The 20672-nt window shown below is 41.3% G+C and overlaps 1 protein-coding gene across 2 annotated transcripts in view; it reads right to left on the bottom strand.

Annotated features, from left to right (window-relative positions):
- The window catches only part of TRIM24 (tripartite motif containing 24), a 108814-nt gene that overhangs the window by 15882 nt on the left and 72260 nt on the right, over positions 1 to 20672 (bottom strand). Inside the window, exons 9-15 of one of the 2 annotated variants that reach the window (XM_062199756.1) lie at positions 15647 to 15930; positions 12645 to 12818; positions 9672 to 9845; positions 6679 to 6814; positions 4697 to 4769; positions 3560 to 3728; positions 1049 to 1377 (exon numbers count right to left, since the gene is read on the bottom strand). In XM_062199756.1, the coding sequence (XP_062055740.1) occupies positions 1049 to 1377; positions 3560 to 3728; positions 4697 to 4769; positions 6679 to 6814; positions 9672 to 9845; positions 12645 to 12818; positions 15647 to 15930 (1339 nt within the window). The remainder of the gene's footprint in view (positions 1 to 1048; positions 1378 to 3559; positions 3729 to 4696; positions 4770 to 6678; positions 6815 to 9671; positions 9846 to 12644; positions 12819 to 15646; positions 15931 to 20672) is intronic. The other variant, XM_062200320.1, reaches the window with a different exon arrangement.

Genomic DNA, 20672 nt, shown 5'->3' with positions numbered 1-20672 from the left:
CAAATGGGGAAATCTAGAAGAAATGGATAGATTCCTGGAAATATACAGCCTATCTAAATTGAGCCATGAAAATATAGAAAACCTAAACAGACCTAGAACCAAGACAGAAATTGAATCAGTAATAAAGACCCTCCCAACATAGAAAAGCCCAGGACTGGACGGTTTCACTGCTGAATTCTACCAAATATTTAAAGAACTCCACTTCTCAAGCTATTCAAAACAACTGAAAGGGAGAGAATCCTCCTGAACACCTTCTACGAAACCAGCATTACCTAGGCCTGAAAAAGACACAGCAGAGAAGGAGAACTACAGACCAATTTTCCTGATGAACACAGAAATCCTCAACAGAATTCTAGCTAATCAAATCCAACAACAGTTCTGAAAGATCATTCACTGGGACCAAGTGGGATTTATCCCTGGTATACAGGAATGGTTCAACATTTGCAAATCAATGTAATACATCACATTAACAAATTTAAGAACAAAAACCATATGTTTATCTCAATAGATGCAGGAAAAAAGCAGCCTTTCATGATAAAAACTTTAATCAAATCAAGTATAGAAGGAATATTCCTCAACACAATCATGGCAATTTATAACAACGCCATGGCCAGTGTACTATTGAATGGGGGAAAGTTGGAAGCATTCCCAGAGATCTGGAACCAGACAAGGATGCCCACTCTCACCATTGCTATTCAATATTTAGTCCTGAAAGTTTTAGCCAAAGCCATTGGACAAGAAAAAGAAACCAAAGGGGTAGGGGTACAAACTGGGGGAGAGGAAGTCACACTATCCCTATTTGCAGATGACATGATTCTATACAGCGGGGATCCAAAAGACTCCATCAAGAGACCATTGGAACTCAGAGTCTGGTAAAGTAGCAGGACATAAAATCAACGCACAAAAATCAACAGCTTTTGTACACACAGACAATGCCACAGCTGAGAAAGAACTTCTTAGACCAATCCCATTCACAATAGCTACAAAAAAAAAAAAAAAAAATCAAATTCCTTAGAATAAATTTAACTGAGGTTGAATAATAGCTTACCTTGGGAAATTTGTCAGAGTGGGCACATGGCAAGAGAGATGGAATACTTTGGGACACTTGTCACAGCATAAGAGTTCCCCTCCGTTCTGACAAACCGCACACCAGTCCTCATTGGGATCATCCTCCTTCCTGGTCTCCCCAACATGAAGAGGGGACTTCTGGGATGCAGCCAGCCAGTCAGACTTCTCATTTGAGGAATTCTCCTGCTGAAGTCCAGGCTGATCTCCTGTGCTATCAGGGGCATCGGATCTCAGCACAGTCTCCTCGGAAGCAGAGCTCTGACCACTGTGTAAGAGCAGGGAAGTGAGTATGCTTCTTGGATAGCTGGTCTGCAACAGGAAGAGGGAACAGTATGTGCACATGGATCTTTAATTGGCTTTTTAAATTAGCACTTCCATGATTTCAGACTGCACATTCTTGTCTCTTGATGAACTGGTTACTTACTTCAAGGGAGTCTATGAATGTGTGAGAGAACAAGATATGTTTTATAGAAGACTAATAAAAAATATCAAAATAGGTAATCAGCAGCAAGGGGTATGCATAACAGAAGGCAAAAGAAAATCTTTGAATCTGCTGAAGGCTACAGAAGAGTGAAGAGGTGATGTGGAAGTGAACCACAGTGAGCTCTAGATACACGTGACTAGGGCTGTTTACCCAGATTTTATCTAAGACACAAAACCTCTAGTATGAATCTAAACATTCTGCAGAAGCCTCAGGTGGCAAACTTTCAAACCAGTAACAGAACCATCTCCACGAAACATTTAAAACACTCATTCTTTGGAGACAATTGCTTTTGAATCTAGCCTTTCCTTATGTTACAGGACTCTAAATGCCTGTACACTCTAATTTCTTGGGTTTTCTATTGCCATATGTATGTTGCATGGCCTTGCTATATGTATTGTGTGTGTATATTTGGTATGTATGTAGACTTGCTTTACATAATCCCTACTAGGGAAGATGAGCAGGGTCAATATCTGCATTCTGACTCTACCCTCACAATTACTACCACCATCACCATGCATCCCGCCCTCCTTAGCAGTTCTTATTTAGCACAGAATTTTTAGATGGTATGCGTATAAGGGTTTATAGCTAGCATTTATTCCAAATGATCAGTAACTATATGTACTGGTTGAAGGATTCTCAAAGATTTTGAATAAAGCAAATTCAGGTTATATCTTGATTGTGTCACAGGTCTCCAATTCATCTACATTCAGGTGTTTGTTTACATCATGATGATACAAATATAGTTCATCGCAAAATCAAAAATGTACTGACTGCATTTCCCTTTCTGTACAACTTTTGTTTTTACTAACAATAATTACCTTATTTTTTTTACTTGCATATTTTTCCAGATACCTTCATCTATGTCATTTTCACAATCTCCACAGGGTTATAAAAGACTTCAATAGGGCGCAAACATTTCCGTCACTACAGATACAACCTTATGGAGCCCACACTGTCCTGCGAGACCACAGTGCAGACTGCTCTACTGGAACCTGCCCTTTTCTTGCTCTGTGTAGGATCCCAGAGAGCTTCTGCTGTCCTCTCTGTGTACACACCTGAAAGGTGTACGTGGAAAACAGCGAGCCTTTTGTACACGTCTTATAATATTTAGTCTGCACGCATAATGAATTTTCCTAAGTAAAACATTTTGTTTAGAAAATTCTGTTTCCGGGGCCAGTGTTGCAGAGCAGTGGGTTACGCTGCTGCTTGCAATGCCCGCATCCCGTGTCAGAGAGGCAGCTGCACTTCTGACCCAGCCTCCCGCTAGTGCACCTCTGGAAAGGCACAGAAGACGGCCCAAGTAATTGGGTCTTTGCCTCTGATGTGGGAGACCAGAACGGAGTTTCTGGTTCCTGGCTTCAGCCTGGCTCAGACCGGGCTATTGTGGCCATTTGGGGAGTGGACCAGGGGATTTATTTAAAAAAAAAACAAAAAACAAAAACAAACACAAAAACCCTCTTTCTCCCTGTCGCTCTTTTTAAATAAGTAAATAAATATGTCTTAAAAATACTTTGTCCTACTTTAGCTATTTCTTCGTTCTCTTCCAGGTCCTAGTGTCTGTTAACAATATGATTTTTAACCCTTTTGCTTAAGAGGCTTCTCTCCCTAGAAACAACTTAGAATCGGCCTTTCCTCTGGTGTTCTGGAATTTGTAATACCATGCCTTGAGTCTTTTTCATTTATGGTTCCGGTACTTGGTGGGTCCTTTCCATTCAGATTCTTGGGCCCTTCAGTTACCAGAACATATTCTTTTATTATTTCTTCAGCAATTCAACTACTATTCATTTCTCTTTTATTTTACCCCAAAAGCCTAGCCTCTTCATTTGAGCCTCTGATTTTTCAAACATTTCTTTTCTTGTCTTCCATCTTATCTTTTTGTTTACTGAGATTTCCTAAAAATTTCTTAAAAACCTTTTAAGAAATATAGTTTTTTTTTTAACCTTAAGAGCTATTTCCCATACCCCACTCCCCAAATAGAAATAGCATACCAAGCATTGAAATAATTACATTTTGAGGCCTAGATTCCTCATCAGATTCTTGTTTCACTATAACAACAGGAAAATCGTAATTCTCAGGTGGTCCACTGTTTTCTTGTTTTATTCGGATTGGCTCCAACATGACCACTGGCACTTTATGTGTAGAATCTGCTCCTGCTGGTTTGCTGGAGGAGCCAGAGCTACAAGCATAACGAGAGAAGGAAAGAACTGTCTAAGAATGCCACGTGAAACTGCACAAGCATATATGCAATCAACTTCTGGAAAAACCACCACAATCGTGACAACTCTACATCAGCAATGAGCGGTGCATGACTGAAATGCAACTGCTTACTGCAAAAGCACCATTTCTGATAAGAAGGTTTTACATGTTAACCTAGCTAAACAACCACATGCTGCCTGGGGGAAGAGGCTGAAAGAAACCCTGAATTTAAACAGAACTCATTTCTAAAATTGGCAAGCAGATACAGTATCTCAGAACGAGTATCTTTCTTAGGTTGTCCCGTTTCTCATCTGGTCAGTAGCTATGACAACTCACACTAACAACTTATTGTTGAAGCGTGAAGACAATGAACTATGCAATCATTTATTGCTGTTCTGCTATTTCAAGAAGGCAGTGGAGCAAAAACCTTCTACGGACAGCTACTACCCTCCCAGGATGAAAGGCAAACAGGTTTCTCCCCTCAGAGAATGCTGCTTCCACATGAGCTAAGTAAGAATGGGATTCACCATCTAGGACTAACTTTAAGCACAATGAGGGGAAGACTACCAACATTTGCAAAAAAATGTAAATTTATTTCTTTTTAAAGTAGCAAAGTTAGAGAACATTGAAATTGTTATAAGATTGTCATTTGTTTCCCTGTTTGTGTCTCTATATAGTGCAGTGTGTTTTTATTCCTGTTTCACCTTTTTCCTCCCTTGCTCTGATTAATGTCAAACATTTTATTTTCAACATATAGGTAAATATTTTAAAGATAAATTTATGCTTAATTCATTTATTAAATTAAAATATAATCATTAAAATTTCAACTAAAAGTGAAAAATAAAGGAAGTTGTTCAGAATATATTGAGTATCCAATTGTGTTGAGCACTGGCAGGAGATACTAACTAGAAATTTCATGTGCTAGAGAATACGGTGAAGTGAGTTTACCTTCCTCGGCTCCCAATGCTGGAGGCACTAGGTGAACGTATTGGGGGATGTACACTAGTCATAGTGACAGGTCCTGAGGAGGGGGAAATCATACACATTCATAAAACGAGTTAATCATCATGTACTGAAATCCGACTGAATGTGCTCACTTAGCACTACCTTCAAACTAGGACACATAATGATATTACATGAAACAAGCAGTTGCCGAACTCCTAGTGCAGGCTTTTAGGTCTCAATGGTCGAGCAGGATTTCTCACCCTCAGCACTATTGACTTGGGCCAGATAATTCTTTGTTGTGGAAGAATGGCTATGTGTTATAGGATGTTTGGTGGCATCCAGAACCTCTAGCAGCATAGATCTCCCAGCTTGAGGTGAGCAAGTCAATCTGCAAATACTGCCAAGTCTTTCTTATGCTAGAGTAACTGGGGTAGGATCTTAGAGAGTACTCTATTGCCAGTGCAAGCCACTTAGGACTACAAAAGGTAGTTGGGGCTAATATAAAAGGTGCTCAAGAAAGACCACATAAAGAAAATGAGAAAAACGAATGGGAGACACTGAGATGTTCAGATTTCAGGCAATAAACCAAAGCGAACTTTCCAGCCTGCTGCCAGGAAATGACAAAGAATCTATAATCTGTCAGTAGTTTAGGCTGAAGAATGAAAACAGCCAAGCTGCAGGAGAAAAAAAATAACACAAAAACCAAAAAATCCCTACTATAAATAATTGTGGTTTGATGTGATGAAGGCCCCAACTAAAGGGTAACAGTAGGAACGTAAGGAAAGTGAGGAATAGATAAGTTACTTCAAAGTGAAAAGGTTGTAAAAGATTGAAAAGCAACAGGATGTAGTTGATAAATGATAAGGAATCAATTTAATTGTTTTATGAACTCTGGAGAACTTCCTTTAAAGACAAAACAAAACAATGGAATTTTCTTCTGATAATAAAGCAAGAATGCTCCATTTTAGAATATTTGAAAACTTTAAAGGATATAACATTATGGGATTGATAATTACACATTCCTAAAGCATTTAAGTGATCCATCTATGCTAAGAGACATCTCTTTACAGTTTTAAACATAGTTTACATCTCTTATAATTGGAATAGTATACCATAGTTCTGTATACTATTGTCTGAAAACAGCATAACAAACATGCCACTGAAAACTTAAGTTTTCGCTGCATATCCAAGAATATTCTGTTTGAGTGCATTCTTCCCACTTCCTACGCCTGGATGTTTATATCACGTCAAATCTTTAACTACTGCGAATAACAAAAACACTTGCTGGCACAGTACTTAGGGGTTCCGTATAGGTGAAGTATTAAAATGAGCTAACTGGGCTCAAGGCTACGTATATATCTACTAAGGCCCCAGAAGCCAATAAGCTAGTAGGTAATGCATAGAAGACACTTGTCCAGCAGTACTGGATCAATGTAAGTAATAATGATACTAAGAATTTCCAGAAATGTTTTGCCAAGTTATAACCCTACTGGCTATGTCATTCTGTCAATATGTTTCCAACTATGAGGATTTTCACTTCTTAAATCTTAGCTAATATAGTAGTTAGAAATATCTTGTTTAGATTTTTCTTATAACTACCAATCAGACTGAACATTTTTGTTTAACTTGTTGTATGTGTTTCCTTTTTAGGGAATTATCTACTTATCATGTCCTTTGGCAATGCATTGTTTGTAAGCCCTTGTCCTGTGATAAATAGTTTCTCTGGCATAATTTATCATATGTTTAAAATAGGTATCTAAGTTGCCTACTAAGTTAAGTTCAATTGAAAAGGTGAAGATGTTTAAATATCCTTTCCTACTTTGTAATGATACTAATGTTCATACAAAGAACTTAGACACATCTTGATCATCCAACAAAAAAATACAGGAGAAAATGGGTAGAGGTTTTTTGTTTTGTTTTGTTTTGTTTTTTAAAACTAAGTAAAAACTAGAAAAATTGTCACAAAAGATCAAAGCTGACTTTACCTGCAAGGCCTGGGGATGGCACGGATGAATTTGGTGACTGGACTGTCCTGTTGGAGGGTGGTCTTGGCTGGCCATGTTCTATACTAGTATCTTTTCTCCCAATGTTCTCCAACATAATTGTACTTGAACAGTCAATCTTACAAGAAAATAAATTATTTCAGGGCATCCTGACTTTACAAGCCAAAAACATTTATTCTTATAAGAAAACTTCAAAAACTTAATTTTTTTCAAATAGTAAAACATAAACATCACATTTGAGAAGTTCTGACATTTTTCCATAAATAACCTCATTTGTTTATTCAATAATGCACTCCGCAGTAAATATAGTGAGGACATATTATTTCGGAAACCAAGAGTCAAGAGAAAGATTTATCTCAGGTCATTCACAAAAGAAAATTAAAAATATTTCTTACTTCATTTAGAAATAACAAAGGGTAGCTGTGTTAAAAAAAACAAATTAGAAGAGTAGCACAATTTTATAATTTATAATTTTACAAATCTCTAACGTCCAACTTAAGTACTCAATTGCCGGCGCCATGGCTCAAAAGGCTAATCCTCCGCCTTGCGGCGCCGGCACACCGGGTTCTAGTCCCAGTCGGGGTGCAGAATTCTGTTCCGGTTGCCCCTCTTCCAGGCCAGCTCTCTGCTGTGGCCCGGGAAGGCAGTGGAGTATGGCCCAAGTGCTTGGGCCCTGCACCCCATGGGAGACCAGGAGAAGCACCTGGCTCCTGGCTTCGGATCGGCGCAGTGCGCCAGCAGCAGCAGCCATTGGAGGGTGAACCAATGGCAAAGGAAGACCTTTCTATCACTCTCTCTCTCTCTCACTGTCCACTCTGTCAAAAAAAAAAAAAAAAAAAAAAAAAAAAAGAGTAACCAATTGCATTCTAACATGTCTGCCTCTGTGTTCAATCTGTGGTGCTGTATGGCTGAAGAATAAGAACTCTCTAATGTCTACTTGGAGATCAACCAATTGGATTGTTAATCTGCTTCTATGTTCACTCTGGAGTGACAGGTGGTTGAAGAATCTGAAGAAAATTTGACCTCACATATTCAGGACTCTCTGGGTCATTCTAGAACTCTTACAGGAACTCTCAAGTCCCGGCCCAGAACTGATGCCTTGAAGAAGATCAAGTGAATCCATACAGAACCCATTTCTAGGGCACTAACCTCACTAAATACATGACAAGTGCTTGTTAGGAAAAAGTTAATCTCTTATATAGATTCTTCCTTTAATGTAACAAATATACAAATGACAATGCTTTCCGAACTCACTGGCGTAAGAGCACAATGCTTTAGAAGCAAATATTCTATTCTGCCTGAACACATCAGATTTCCCATGAATGTCTTTATGACTGGAATTCAATGAAGGTCTCTTTTATAATTCCAGCCTTTCCCAATAAGGATTCACAAGGGAATTAGCCAAGGGTACAATTTACAGACTGAATAAACGTCTTGCCTGTGCACCTAGAAAGGTTATGAAGAATGCTCGCTCAGGCCAGTTTCCTCATTCTGTGATCCGGTGAGGAAAGCTCAGCTCAGTTAGTGGGAAGGCTGCCTGCAGAAGACATGACACAGCACTTCACCTTCTCCGGGAGCTCTCATTGGAATGGTAGTGGCGGTGGGGGAGGTTGGAGGGGGGAGGGTGGAGGGAGAGGCAGTGTTGAGTTGGACAGGGTAGCACACTATACAGTGTCATTTATGTGTTAAATTATTTTCTCAATACCTTGGCCAATACTTTACAGAGAGTATGAAAAGTACCGAAATGACTGGAATTATTAGATATTAACATAAAAAAGTTATTTGTATTATGCAGTTATCCTGAAAGCTGAAATAAACCATAGGAATTAGATCCCAAGTTTTGCGATGCACTATCTATGCATAGAAAACAAGTGGATGCTACTCATTTCAAGTACATAAAGTCAGCGGTGGGCATTTGGCCTAGCCATTAAACCATCAGGTGGACTGCCCATATCACAGTGCAGTGTCTGGGTTCAAGTCTGGGCTCTGCTCCCAGGAACAGATTCCTGCGAATGCCCACTCTGGCAAGCATCAGGCATGGATCAAGGAACCGGGTCCTTGCCTGCCATGTGGGAGAACCAGACTGAGTCCCAGCTCCTACCTTCAGCTGAGCTCAGCCCTGCTGGTGTGGATATACTGGAAGGAACCAGCAGGTGTGCGCCCTGTCTTTCCAATTAAACAGATAAATAAATTTGTCCCTAAAATTATAAAAAACAAAAATGAAATTACTCAGGTAAGGTTAACAATACAACTATTAGGAAATACTAGCTGATCTGAACTTGAAAAGACAACAAATTTAACAATGAAAATTAAAAAGTTTGCTCACAATCTTATAGCCATTCTTTTTAAGTGTACAAGGATATTTCTTAAAAATTTTTTACGTTTGGTTTTGTGCAGGTGTGTTCATTACAGTGAAATCACCTAACCTTGTAGTATAAGAAAAGGTAAAACAAGGATCGACTTATGTATAGAGATCTGTCCATGCCAGGTTGTATTTTGTACCTTTGGAAAAGCAATACTGATAGAGATTTGGAGATTAAACACATAATTTAATGTCAATATAACATAAAGCAGAGGTAATGTTACACTGGTCAGGACAATGGGAGCTCTTTGCTTTTCTGAACTTGCAGTGTCCTTCTTTGGCTTTCTTCCACTAAATCACATTCCAATTCCTCAGCCTCCCAGTCCATCTGGCCATGTCCTCATTCCCCTCCTTCCACAGCTTATATTCCATGGTCCATCATCAGAACCTTTTTTGTGTTTACAGCCTGACAGTCCAAGGGGCTGGCTGACTTCACAGACATTAAACAGGGATAAAAATACAGTGCACATTCCACTTTGCTAAGGTTTGCATCCCCTGGTGCAACAGGTAGCATGTTACAACAAATTCACAGTTGTGTAAGATTCAAAATCAATGACAATTTTCCAAAGAGGTGGTTAATATAGATTTTAATACGTAGTTTGTGTGTACTTACATCTGGAAGAGAAGGAAGATTGTAAGAACCTCCCACTGGTGAGCTCAGGTCAATCATGGGTGACCCAAATGCCTTCCCATCGCACCCTGCTGCACTGGTAATGGTAGGACTAGAGGGGGTGGAAGAGGTGCTGCTGGCAGTTGATGGGGCACCCTGTCCACTGCTAATCTGCCACTACAGGAGTGAGAATGGAAAACAGGCGATCAGGAACTCAAACAAAATGAAGTGCAAGACATACTCTGCTACTCAAGTTCAATTGTTATCTGAATGGAAAGCGGGGTGGCGCCCATGTATCCTGCCAAAAAATTAAAAGAACTGATTTCATCAGGAGACAATAGTAAGGATGTCTGAAAAAGTCAAAGTATATCAAAATATAAAAACAGCAGCTTCAAAATACAGAGGTTTCAAAACATAAATTTTCTATCCCTACTTGAAATACCTGAAAGTAATAACCCAGACTGTGACACTGAAGTTTTTATATTTCTCTTTTCCATTTCTCAGATATTAACAGATGTTATACATTTGAGAGAAAGTCTCCCCATTCACGTCAGAGGCTGAGCTAATAAATACAGTAAGATAATACTAGACATGCTAAAGCACACAGAGGTACAGCATGCTGCTGCTTGCAATTTGCTTCAAAATCTAGTTTAAAATGATGGCTTGGGGCTGGTGGCATAGTAGGTAAAGCCACCACTTGCGATGTCAGCATTTCATATGGGTCCTGACTGCTGCCCTTCCAATCCAGGTTCCTGTTAATGGCCTAGGCAAAGCAGGGGAAGATGCCCCAAGTATGTGTGCCCCTACCACCTATGTGGGAGACCCTGTAACAGTGAATCAGCTGACCAACCTCTTATTTGTCTCTCCCTAAATCGGACATGTAAATAAATAATAAACCTTTAAAAATAATATACACTGGCCGGCTCTGTGGCTCAAAAGGCTAATCCTCTGCATGCGGCGCCGGCACACCGGGTTCTAGTCCCGGTTGCTCCTCTTCCAGGCCAGCTCTCTGCTATGGCCTGGGAGGGCAATGGAAGATGGCCCAAGTCCTTGGGGCCTGCACCTGCATGGGAGACCAGGAGAAGCACCTGGCTCCTGGCTTCGGATCAGCACGGTGCGCCGGCCGCAGTGTGCCGGCCGTGGTGGCCATTGGAGGGTGAACCAATGGCAAAAGGAAGACCTTTCTCTCTCTCTCTCTCTCACTGTCCACTCTGCCTGTCAAAAAAAAAAAAAAAAAATACACGCTAAAAATAAAAATGATGGCTTGATGCAGGTGGATAGATAGCACCAAATGGGCATGAGTTACACATGGTATGGCTAAGAAGAGGAAAATTCTATTCTTTCAACTTTTGCTATGCTGAAAAATTTTCATAATGGGAAAAAGAAAGCTTCTAAGAGGTATTCTAAGATAATGCAGGAAAACCATTTTCCCAATGGTCATTTAGGGATAGAGGGATGACACTATGTAGCGACAATCATCTCAAACATTTTGATTTCACAAATTCAATTTAGAAGCTTCATTGTTAAAACTACTACAGAAACACAAGCAGCTGGTTGAGAATGCCGTCTTGACCACCTACTTACCCCTCATATCCTCCATCCAATGTAACCCCACCCTCTCCCTTCCCCAGGAATAATTACAGTTACAGCTGGTGGATATTTTCCCAGGGCTTGTTCGATGAGATTTAAGAAGGAAAGCACCCACACTAAAACGAAACACTTCGAAATTTCTAGAATATGTTTTTATCCACTCAATGTGATTAGAAGGATGTATATGGATTACTGTAATCTTTCATTTTTAAAAAGAATTTTAAAAATAAGCTTTTCTTCTATTTTTCAGGAAGCCAGAGACAGACGGAGAGAGAGTAAGAGAGCAAGAGCGAGCTTCCCTCTACTGGCTCACCCCTAAGTAACTGAATCAGGGTTTAGCCAGGCAGAAGCATGGACTCCATCCAGGTCTGACCTGTGGGTGGCAGGGATCCAAGTACATGACCATCATCTGTTGCCTCCCAGGGTGCACATTAGCAGGAGGTAGGAGCACGTGGCATCTGAACTGCTAAACCAGCACCCATCCCTATTCTATTTTTTTTTATTCCAAAGCAGAGAGGGAGACAGAAGATGATGTGTCCCTTCTGCTGGTTCACCATACAAATACCCACAACAGCCAGGACTGGGACAGGCTAAACGGGGAGACAGGAATTTAATTCAGGTCTCACACTTGGGCGGCAGGGACCCAACTGCTTGAGTCATCACTTGCTACCTGCAAGGCATGCATGAGCAGGACGCTGGAATTGGGAGAAGCCGTCTGGACTGGAAGATAGACACTCTGCTGTGGAGTGTGGGTGCCCCAAGTGGTATCTGAACTACTATGCCATCATCTGTCCCTGCATTGGCTAAACACCAAGAAACTCTCAGACCATGCATCATTAGAATGACATTTCCAAGGGATTTCATTAAAATCAAGGTGAGAGAATTGTGAAAATATCATCATCTTTATTTTAGGCTTGTTGAAGAAATAAACCTGAAATCAGTCTATAAGTCTTCACTTGAAAAGACTGATGTATTTGCTTAAGTCAAAGACAGACAGTTGTCACTTTATAACAAAATCTAGAAGAGGTTTACTGAAGACATGACATTTCCTTGAAATATGTTAGACTCATTCACTATTCTTTTGTGCAATGCAGTTGGTACTTGTTACAATCCTTGGTCTTGGGAAACTCCACTCACTCACCTATAAGTTATACACCAGTGATGCAAATATTAATACCTATGATCTGATTATGATTTCCCTTAAGCGATTTGATTTCTTTCACTTGGCTTCGTTTCCATGGGTCTATAGTAAACACAGTGACTCAAATTTTAGAAAGAAAAAAAGCCAAGCTTACTCTTTTTCCCTTTTGCTGAATTTTCAAATTCAACCTGATCTGGAGAGAGGCAGAATAAGCAACCACAAAGAAGAAGAGGGTGGGCATATACCTGTTTTATGGCTTGTTGGGCCAAGAAAGCCATCTGCAGGGGGTTGGGCTTTATTGCTTGTCTGGGTATATTCTGGCTTGAAGGATATCTCAGCTGTTGAGGATGAGGAGGAAGAACTGGTCCATTTGGTTTAGGGCTATGATTCTGAAAATTTATCAAACGTGGAGGGGGCTGCTAGAAAAAAAAAAAAAAAAGAAATCAATTCAGTAACAATTATTTCCTGAAAGACAAATTACAGAGATGTGTAATTTATTACGCTGCTACAGCAAGGCAGAAACTCAGCCACAGGGAGAGGGATGAGTAGACTTACACAATGTGTGAGAACAATTAAAAAACATACGCTGTGTGAGCAAAAGGGGGGGCTGCATGGTGCAGATAAGGAGAGGCAGCCAGGCTTGAAGGAGTCTGTACCAGGATCAGGCCTGGGACATGCTGGGACAACAGTGCAACCGTATCTCTGGTATCCAAGCCCCCTCGAGCCTTCTAAACCAAGAAACCAGAGAATAACTGCCAATGTTTACCAAGCGGTTATTAAACTCCAAGTACTGCTTTAAGTGCCTCACATGTATTCATTCATTTAATCTTTAGATAGTCTAAGTAACTTGCCCAAGATTAACCAAGACAATCCTGATGGAGCTCAGACTTGAACAAGCAGGCTAGCTCTAAGGTTAGTACTCTTTTCATATGAATTTGAAACACAGAAAGACAGAAATCTTCTATCTGCTGGTTACCCCTAACTGCCCTAAACGGCTGGGGCAGGTCCAGGCCAAAGCCAGGAGGCTGAAATTCAACCCAGGTTTCCCATGTGGGTGGCAGGGACCCAGCTATGTGAGCCACTACGTCCTCCCAGGATGCACAATAGCAGGAGCTAGAATCAGAAGCACAGCTGGAACTGCACCCAGGTAGCTTCATAGAGGATGTGTGTGTACCAACCACCTGCCCTGCCCAACAAATCAGTGATAAACACAATAATGTTTAAAAATTAACAATGAGCTTTATATCTTCCTGAGCTCTAACAATATGCTAGGCATTTTTCATGTATTTTGTTCACCGAATGCTAGCAATATTATTGCATCCATGCTGCAAATTAGGAAACAGAAGATTAGAAAACTTAGAGAACTTGAAAAGTCATCCAGCTAGTAGAAGGAGTACTCAAGGCTATGATAAAAATCTACTGGACCATTATCATTACCAAATTATGTATTTAGCTTGCTGTTGATGAAGAAACTGGCTAGGGGCCGGCACTGTGGTGTAGCAGATAAAGCTGCCACCTGCAGTGCTGGCATCCCATGTGGGCAACGGTTTGAGTACCCACTGCTCCACTTCCAATCCAGCTCTCTGCTAATGGCCTGGTAAGGCAGTAGAAGATGGCCCAAGTGCTTGGGTGGGCCCCTGCACCAGCATGGGAGACTTCGAAGAATCTCATGCCTCCAGGCTTCATAAGATCGGTCCTTTACAGCCCTTTCAGAGTGAACCAATGGATCTAAGAGTTCTCTCTAACTCTCTGTAACTCTGCCTCTCAAATAAATTAATTAAGCTTAAAAAAAAAAAAAAGGCTTGAGAGGGCTTGGAGATAAAGAGCAAAATAAATAACATTAGAGAAAAATACTAGAATCTCAAAGTGTTACAGAAGCATGTGCATGGAGCCGTAGCAATTCTTTTAAGTTTTCTTCAAAAGTTGTGTGACTTGAACGATTTTATGCCACAGAAATACAAACAGAAAATACTTATAAAAGCCATAGTAGAAACAGTGGAACACTGCTAAGTTTATGTAAGGGATTTTTTCTTTTTAAGTGGAAAAGTATATAAAATGGTCCTTAGGGGGCTTTTGCCACTCAGACCAATGCCCTCACTCAGAGTGAAGTTGATTGATCAAACCAAACGTGACAACGGACAGCAAAGTCTGCTGTGTGTGGCATGCCACCCCTGTCCTTAGGGCGCTCACAGTCTGACAAGAGGAAAGGTGACCTTCCCCCTTCTCCTCAACTGATGGTTGAAAGGGTTCATTTAAAACAATCCTGTGACAAGAAGCAGCTTGAAAAAATAAGATCAGGGAGCAGTTACGATCCTAAAAGAAGTGGCAAAACTAGCGCTATGCTGATTGAATAGCATCATTTAATTTGCAAGACACAAAAGGAAAACTGATACAATAAGTCAGAAGAGAGAAACGATGGGGAGTTTAAACAAGCTGACATAATTGCAATGGGAACTACTGCTGTGAATTATGTACAGAATCTCATTTGACAGTGTTGTGTAACAAAGGTCAATCTGTTCACTGGAGTTCAACAGAGTATACCAAAGAGCGCACTTCCTGGTCATGTGACTGGTTGGCCTCTTTTCACCCAAGTCCAGCTACGTAGATGACATGGTTAAAGTTCAGAAGCACAGAAACAGGGAAATATCGTGTAAGTGGTTTGGAGAAACAGTCTTATGTGCTTATGGGGAATACAATCTGAACATGCCCACAAGAGCCACAGGTACTCCACACCTGTTCACGGACTGACATTTTCCAACATGTACCTACAAATAAATGGGTTAAAAAAAAACTAAAAACCAGAGGCGCAGAAAAGAGCGTAAGTTTAGAACACAAAGAAAACTGGCAAGCCAAAGATTTATGAGCAAGAATTCAGCAGAGATAAAACGAGGATGATAGCAGGAAAGAAGCTCCAGTAGTCATGGAGAGTAAAAGGAAAAAGAACAGAACGTGCAATCTCAAAGCTCTATTTCTAGGTGCACAATAGACACTGTATATTATATTGACTATTGTGCTCAACTCTAGGCTAAAAATAACATCAAAAGCAAATTCTGAGGAAAGCAGACTAAAGGCTCAGTGATTAATTCTATAGTTAAATACTGACTCCGTTGATTAATTCTCAGTGAAAACCGTTTATAAATTCATAAATGTAAATCATGAATGATGGATGTCTTGGTTATTTCAAGAGCTGCTGAACACAATCACACTATCATTATCTAAGTTAGGACAGGCCTACTTCCAAATTTACCTGATGAGAGATGGAAGGTTGCTGGCTGGGCCCCTGCTGGCTGGGCCCCTGCATTCTAGGGTTTGGTAAACCCACAGGTGCTGGCCTCCGTTGCACCTGTTGCCTCTGAGCCATTACCTGTTGCTGCATATGCTGGAGTCGTAATTGAGCTAGGCTGATCTGTGTTGGGAACTTGGATAACTGGTTTGAAGATAAACCACCTGATGGCTGTGAATTCTGTTCCATGACAGGATTCTGTTTAGGCATTTGAGGCTGGCTCTCTTTATCCTCGATTACTAAAGAACCTAATGGAAGAAAAAAAGGGTCAAAGTTTTTTGGTAGTTGATGAAATATCACACTTTGTACAGCTATTTTTTGCTAGAATTCAGAATTGTGGAGGGACTTTATACTCAAAAACAGAGAACCTGAAACAGCTATATATGTAGATTCTGTCAAAATCTACCATATGAAAAACTGGAGAATTAAAACAAATTACCAGGCCCAGCCAGCATTGTGCCACAGCTGGTTAAGCCACTGTTTTCAATACCAACATCCCCTAAGAGTGTTGCTTCAAGTCCTGGCTACTCTACTTCCATTTAAGCTCCCTGCGAATGTGACTGGAAGGCAGAAGATTGTCCAAGTGCTTTGGCACCTGTCACCTATGTGGGAGACCAGGATGGAATTCCTGGCTCCTGGCTTCAACCTGGCCATTGGAGCCATCTGGGAAGTGAACCAGTGGATGGAAGATCTCCCTCTCCCCTCCCTCTGTCACTCTGTCCTTCAAATAAGTAAACAAATCTTAAAATAAGGTGAATACTGCTTTGCTTTGGCGTAACAGCTGAGCTCCCATGTTTCCCTGCAGTATCAGTCATGATCTGTAGTTTAGGTCACAATATATGAAGAAAATCTGGTCTTGCACAGATACAGATGCATTCTCCTGAATAAGCCAACCATATTTCAGAACTGTTCTCATACAGCACGAGCAAACCTGACTCCTCTTCAATATCAACAATGCAGTCTCAAGAATCTTCTGCTTTTACAATGAACCTCAGTCAGTTCTCCGATGGAAAACTTTAGATCGTAAATAGCTTTAAAGATGCCTCCAATAGTTCTGATTCAATCTGATTTCTTCAATGATATGCACAACTATGTGTTTGTGATATACTAAGCACCTGCGTTTTTAAAATATATACTTTTTTTGGACAGAGTGGACAGTGAGAGAGAGAGAAAGATAGAGACAGAGAGAAAGGTCTTCCTTTTTTCCATTGATTCACCCCCCAAAGGCCATACAGCCGGCACACCGCGGTGACCCGAAGCCAGGAGCCAGGTGCTTCTCCTGGTCTCCCATGCGGGTGCAGGGCTCAAGCACTTGGGCCATTCTCCACTGCCTTCCCAGGCCACATCAGAGAGCTGGACTGGAAGAGGAGCAACCGGGACAGAATCCGTTGCCCCGACTGGGACTAGAACCCAGTGTGCTGGTGCTGCAGGCAGAGGATTAGCCTATTGAGCCGCGGCGCTGGCTTAAAATATATACTTTTCATTAAATCCTCTGTGTGCATTGTGATAGAGGTATATGCACCGTGTATGTGTAAAACAGAATATCAGGGGTGGGCATGATGTGCCGTGGTTAAGCTACTGTTTGTGATGATGGCATCTCATATCCAGTGCCAGTCTGAGTTGTGGCTACGTGGCTTCCAATCCAGCTTCCTGTTACTGCACCTGGGAAATCAGTAGGTACTTCGGATCCTGCCTGCCAGGATGGAGTTCTGGGCGTCTGGGCCCAGACCTGGCTATTAAGGCCATCTGAACAGATGAACCAACAGATGGAAGATATCTTTCTTTTTGTCTTTCAGATAAATAACATCTTTAAAAACAAACTGCTTTCAATGGAATGGTGAATGCTGAAGCACTTACCCAAAGGCATCAAAACATTAACCAAATATTCATCCAGATTTTTCATCAAGATTTTTTCCCAAATAATCTTGTAAGCTTTTCAAAAGCCCAGGATAAAAAAATTTGGGAAACTTGACTCCTTGGGAGGCTTACAATGTCAATTGTAAATAAATTTACTGAGTTATAAGTAGCAGCCTTGACTAGTACAATAAAGGACATTATTTAGCTTTATTCTATGAGAGTTTCACAAGCTTATTGAGTGTGGAAATCTATTTTTGCTGATGCAGATCCTATTTTTGCAGATATAGATTTTTTTTTTTTTTTTTTTTTTGACAGGCAGAGTGGACAGTGAGAGAGAGACAGAGAGAAAGGTCTTCCTTTTGCCGTTGGTTCACCCTCCAATGGCCGCCGCGGTAGGCGCGCTGCGGCCGGCGCACCGCGCTGATCCGATGGCAGGAGCCAGGTGCTTCTCCTGGTCTCCCATGGGGTGCAGGGCCCAAGCACTTGGGCCATCCTCCACTGCACTCCCTGGCCACAGCAGAGAGCTGGCCTGGAAGAGGGGCAACCGGGACAGGATCGGTGCCCCGACCAGGACTAGAACCCGGTGTGCCGGCGCCGCAAGGCGGAGGATTAGCCTAGTGAGCCGCGGCGCCGGCCTGCAGATATAGATTTATTAAAAGCCATATCCATTTCTGTTATAATTTCAAACCAAATTCTTAAATATGTTTACATGTAGATGTACTTACTCATTCTAAGTAATATGATTACTAAGTATGGAGGTATGTCAAAAAGTTTCTGGGAAAACAATTTAAAAGGTTTGTTTCAATGACAAAGACTTTGAAAGCCATGCCTAATTTTTTCATAATAAGCATTTTTCGGGGACTTTTTGAGATTGCATCATATATATAATACAAGTTTCAGTGAAACAATGCTTAGAAATCCACGCATAGTTTTTTCCTTTTTTTTAAATATTTATTTATGGGGCCGGGCTATGGCATAGCGGGAAAAGCCACCACATGCAGTGCCGGCATCCCATGTGGGTGGCCAGTTCGAGTCCTGGCTGCTCTATTTCCAGTCTAGCTCTCTGCTATGGCCTGGGAAAGCAGTGGAAGATGGCCCAAGTGCTTGGGCCCCTGCACCTGCATGGGAGACCTGGAAGAAGCTACTGGCTCCAGGCTTTGGATCAGTGCAGTTCCAGTTGTTGCAGCCAACTGGGGAGTGAAGCAGCAGATGGAAGGGCTCGCTCTCTCTACCTCTCCTCTCTCTGTGTAACTCTTTCAAATAAATAAATAAATCTTAAAAAAAATATTTGCAAGGCAGAGAGATAGATAAAAAGGGAGAGACAGAAAACACAATCTTCTACCTGCTGGTTTACTCCCTAAATGACTGCCAACAGCCAGATCTGGGCCAAGCTGAAGCCAACAGCCAGAACTCCATCCAGGTCTCCCACATGGTGGCAGAGGCTCATGTACTTGGGCCTAATTCCCTTACCTCCCCAGGTGCATCAGCAGAAAGCTGGGTCAAAGGGGGGGCAGCCAGCACTAGAACCTGCACACCAATTCGGGATGCAAGCGTCACGGAGGGCAGCTTAACCACTGTGCCACACAGCTGGCTCCATGGGTTTTTATGTAATTTGTGTAAGTTTCTCTAAATACACTATGTGGGAAGACTCATCATTTCTGCTAAGTTCTTAGATGAACGTGTGGTAGTCAAGGAGTCTGCTGTGGGTATTTAGTGCAATGGTTAAGATGCTGCTTGGGATGCCTGCATTTGAGTCCGGGGTCTACTCTGATCCCCATTTATTGATAATGTGCACCCTGGGAGGTGGCAGACAATGGACCCTCTACCCGTATCACACCTGGATGAAGTTCCAAGCTCCTGGCTTCACCTGTCTCAGCCCTGGCTATTTTGGGTATTTGGGGAGTGAACGAGAGGATGAAAGCTCTCTCTCATACTCGTTCCCTAGCCACCTCCTCTGCCTTCCAAATGGACATACAATAAACTGGGGGGCATCGCCATGGCACAGTAGATGAAGCTGTTGCCTGCAGTAATGACATCCTATATGGGCACTGGTACGAATCCCAGCTGCTCCAGATCTAATCCAGTTCCCTGCTCATGCACCTGGGAAAGCATCGGAGAATGGCCCAAGTCCATGTGGGAGACCTAGAAGAACTCCTGGCTTCAGATCAGCCGAGCTCCCACCGTTCTGGCCATTTGGGCAGTGAACCAGAGGATGGAAGATCTCTCTCTCTCTCTCCCCACCTCTCCTTCTCTGTAATTCTGACTTCCAAATAAATAAGTAAATCTTTTTTAAAAAATATAATAAATTTAAAAACTGAAAAAATAAGGAGCTTTATATTTCTAAAGATGCTTTTTTGTCAGTAAGGTGGATGAGAGTATGGTAGTTGTCCCCACAGGTCTTCTGTATCACCTTTGCTTCAAGGATTCCTTTTGTTCTTTGCTTGTATGGATGAAATTTGTGTCAGCTTATTTCTTCTTGTCCTGCTATGTCCCACGAACAATGGTGCTCTCTCCAGTCATTTTTTTCCTTCCTACCCAGAATCTAGCCCTGGGGATGAGAAAGCTATCATCTTTGATGATTCTGAAACAAAGTCAATGAGCTCAGAAAATATCATCCAAGGGAAAATTGGTCACTGATGAATAAATGATGTACATGGAATTCATAAATTTCTTTATTTGTAGTTTCTGTGAAGAATCAAGGGAGGAGGCCCAAAAACTTTCTACTCAGGAAGGAGTGTAACAGAAAAGTTTAATAACTTCCAGGTCAACTGCTTACAAGGATATTTTAGCTCCTACTGTTACCACATGATCGTCTGTGAACTTTCATACTTAAATCTACCCTGCATATTATGTTACCTCAATAAAAAAAAATTCATATTAGTACATCTATATATCTATAAATGTAAAGTTATCTGACCAGGCAAAAGAAAAAAAACTTCCTTATGCAAGCAAGATAAAGAAACTGAAGAACCAGGTACCAGAAGAATGGGTGTGCCAACAGCATCAGAAGAAAATAGGATTTTTGCAGAAGATGTTCTAGAAATCCAGAATCCTGAATGAACGGCTGGCAAGCATTAACTCCCTCCAATGAAGAACTAACCTTACACGTACATGTCTTTTAAACAAGACAACA

The sequence above is a fragment of the Lepus europaeus genome, chromosome 1 (assembly GCF_033115175.1).
Source record: "Lepus europaeus isolate LE1 chromosome 1, mLepTim1.pri, whole genome shotgun sequence".
NCBI classification, from domain to species: Eukaryota; Metazoa; Chordata; class Mammalia; order Lagomorpha; family Leporidae; genus Lepus; species Lepus europaeus.
This window is presented reverse-complemented; position numbering and strand designations above follow the sequence as displayed.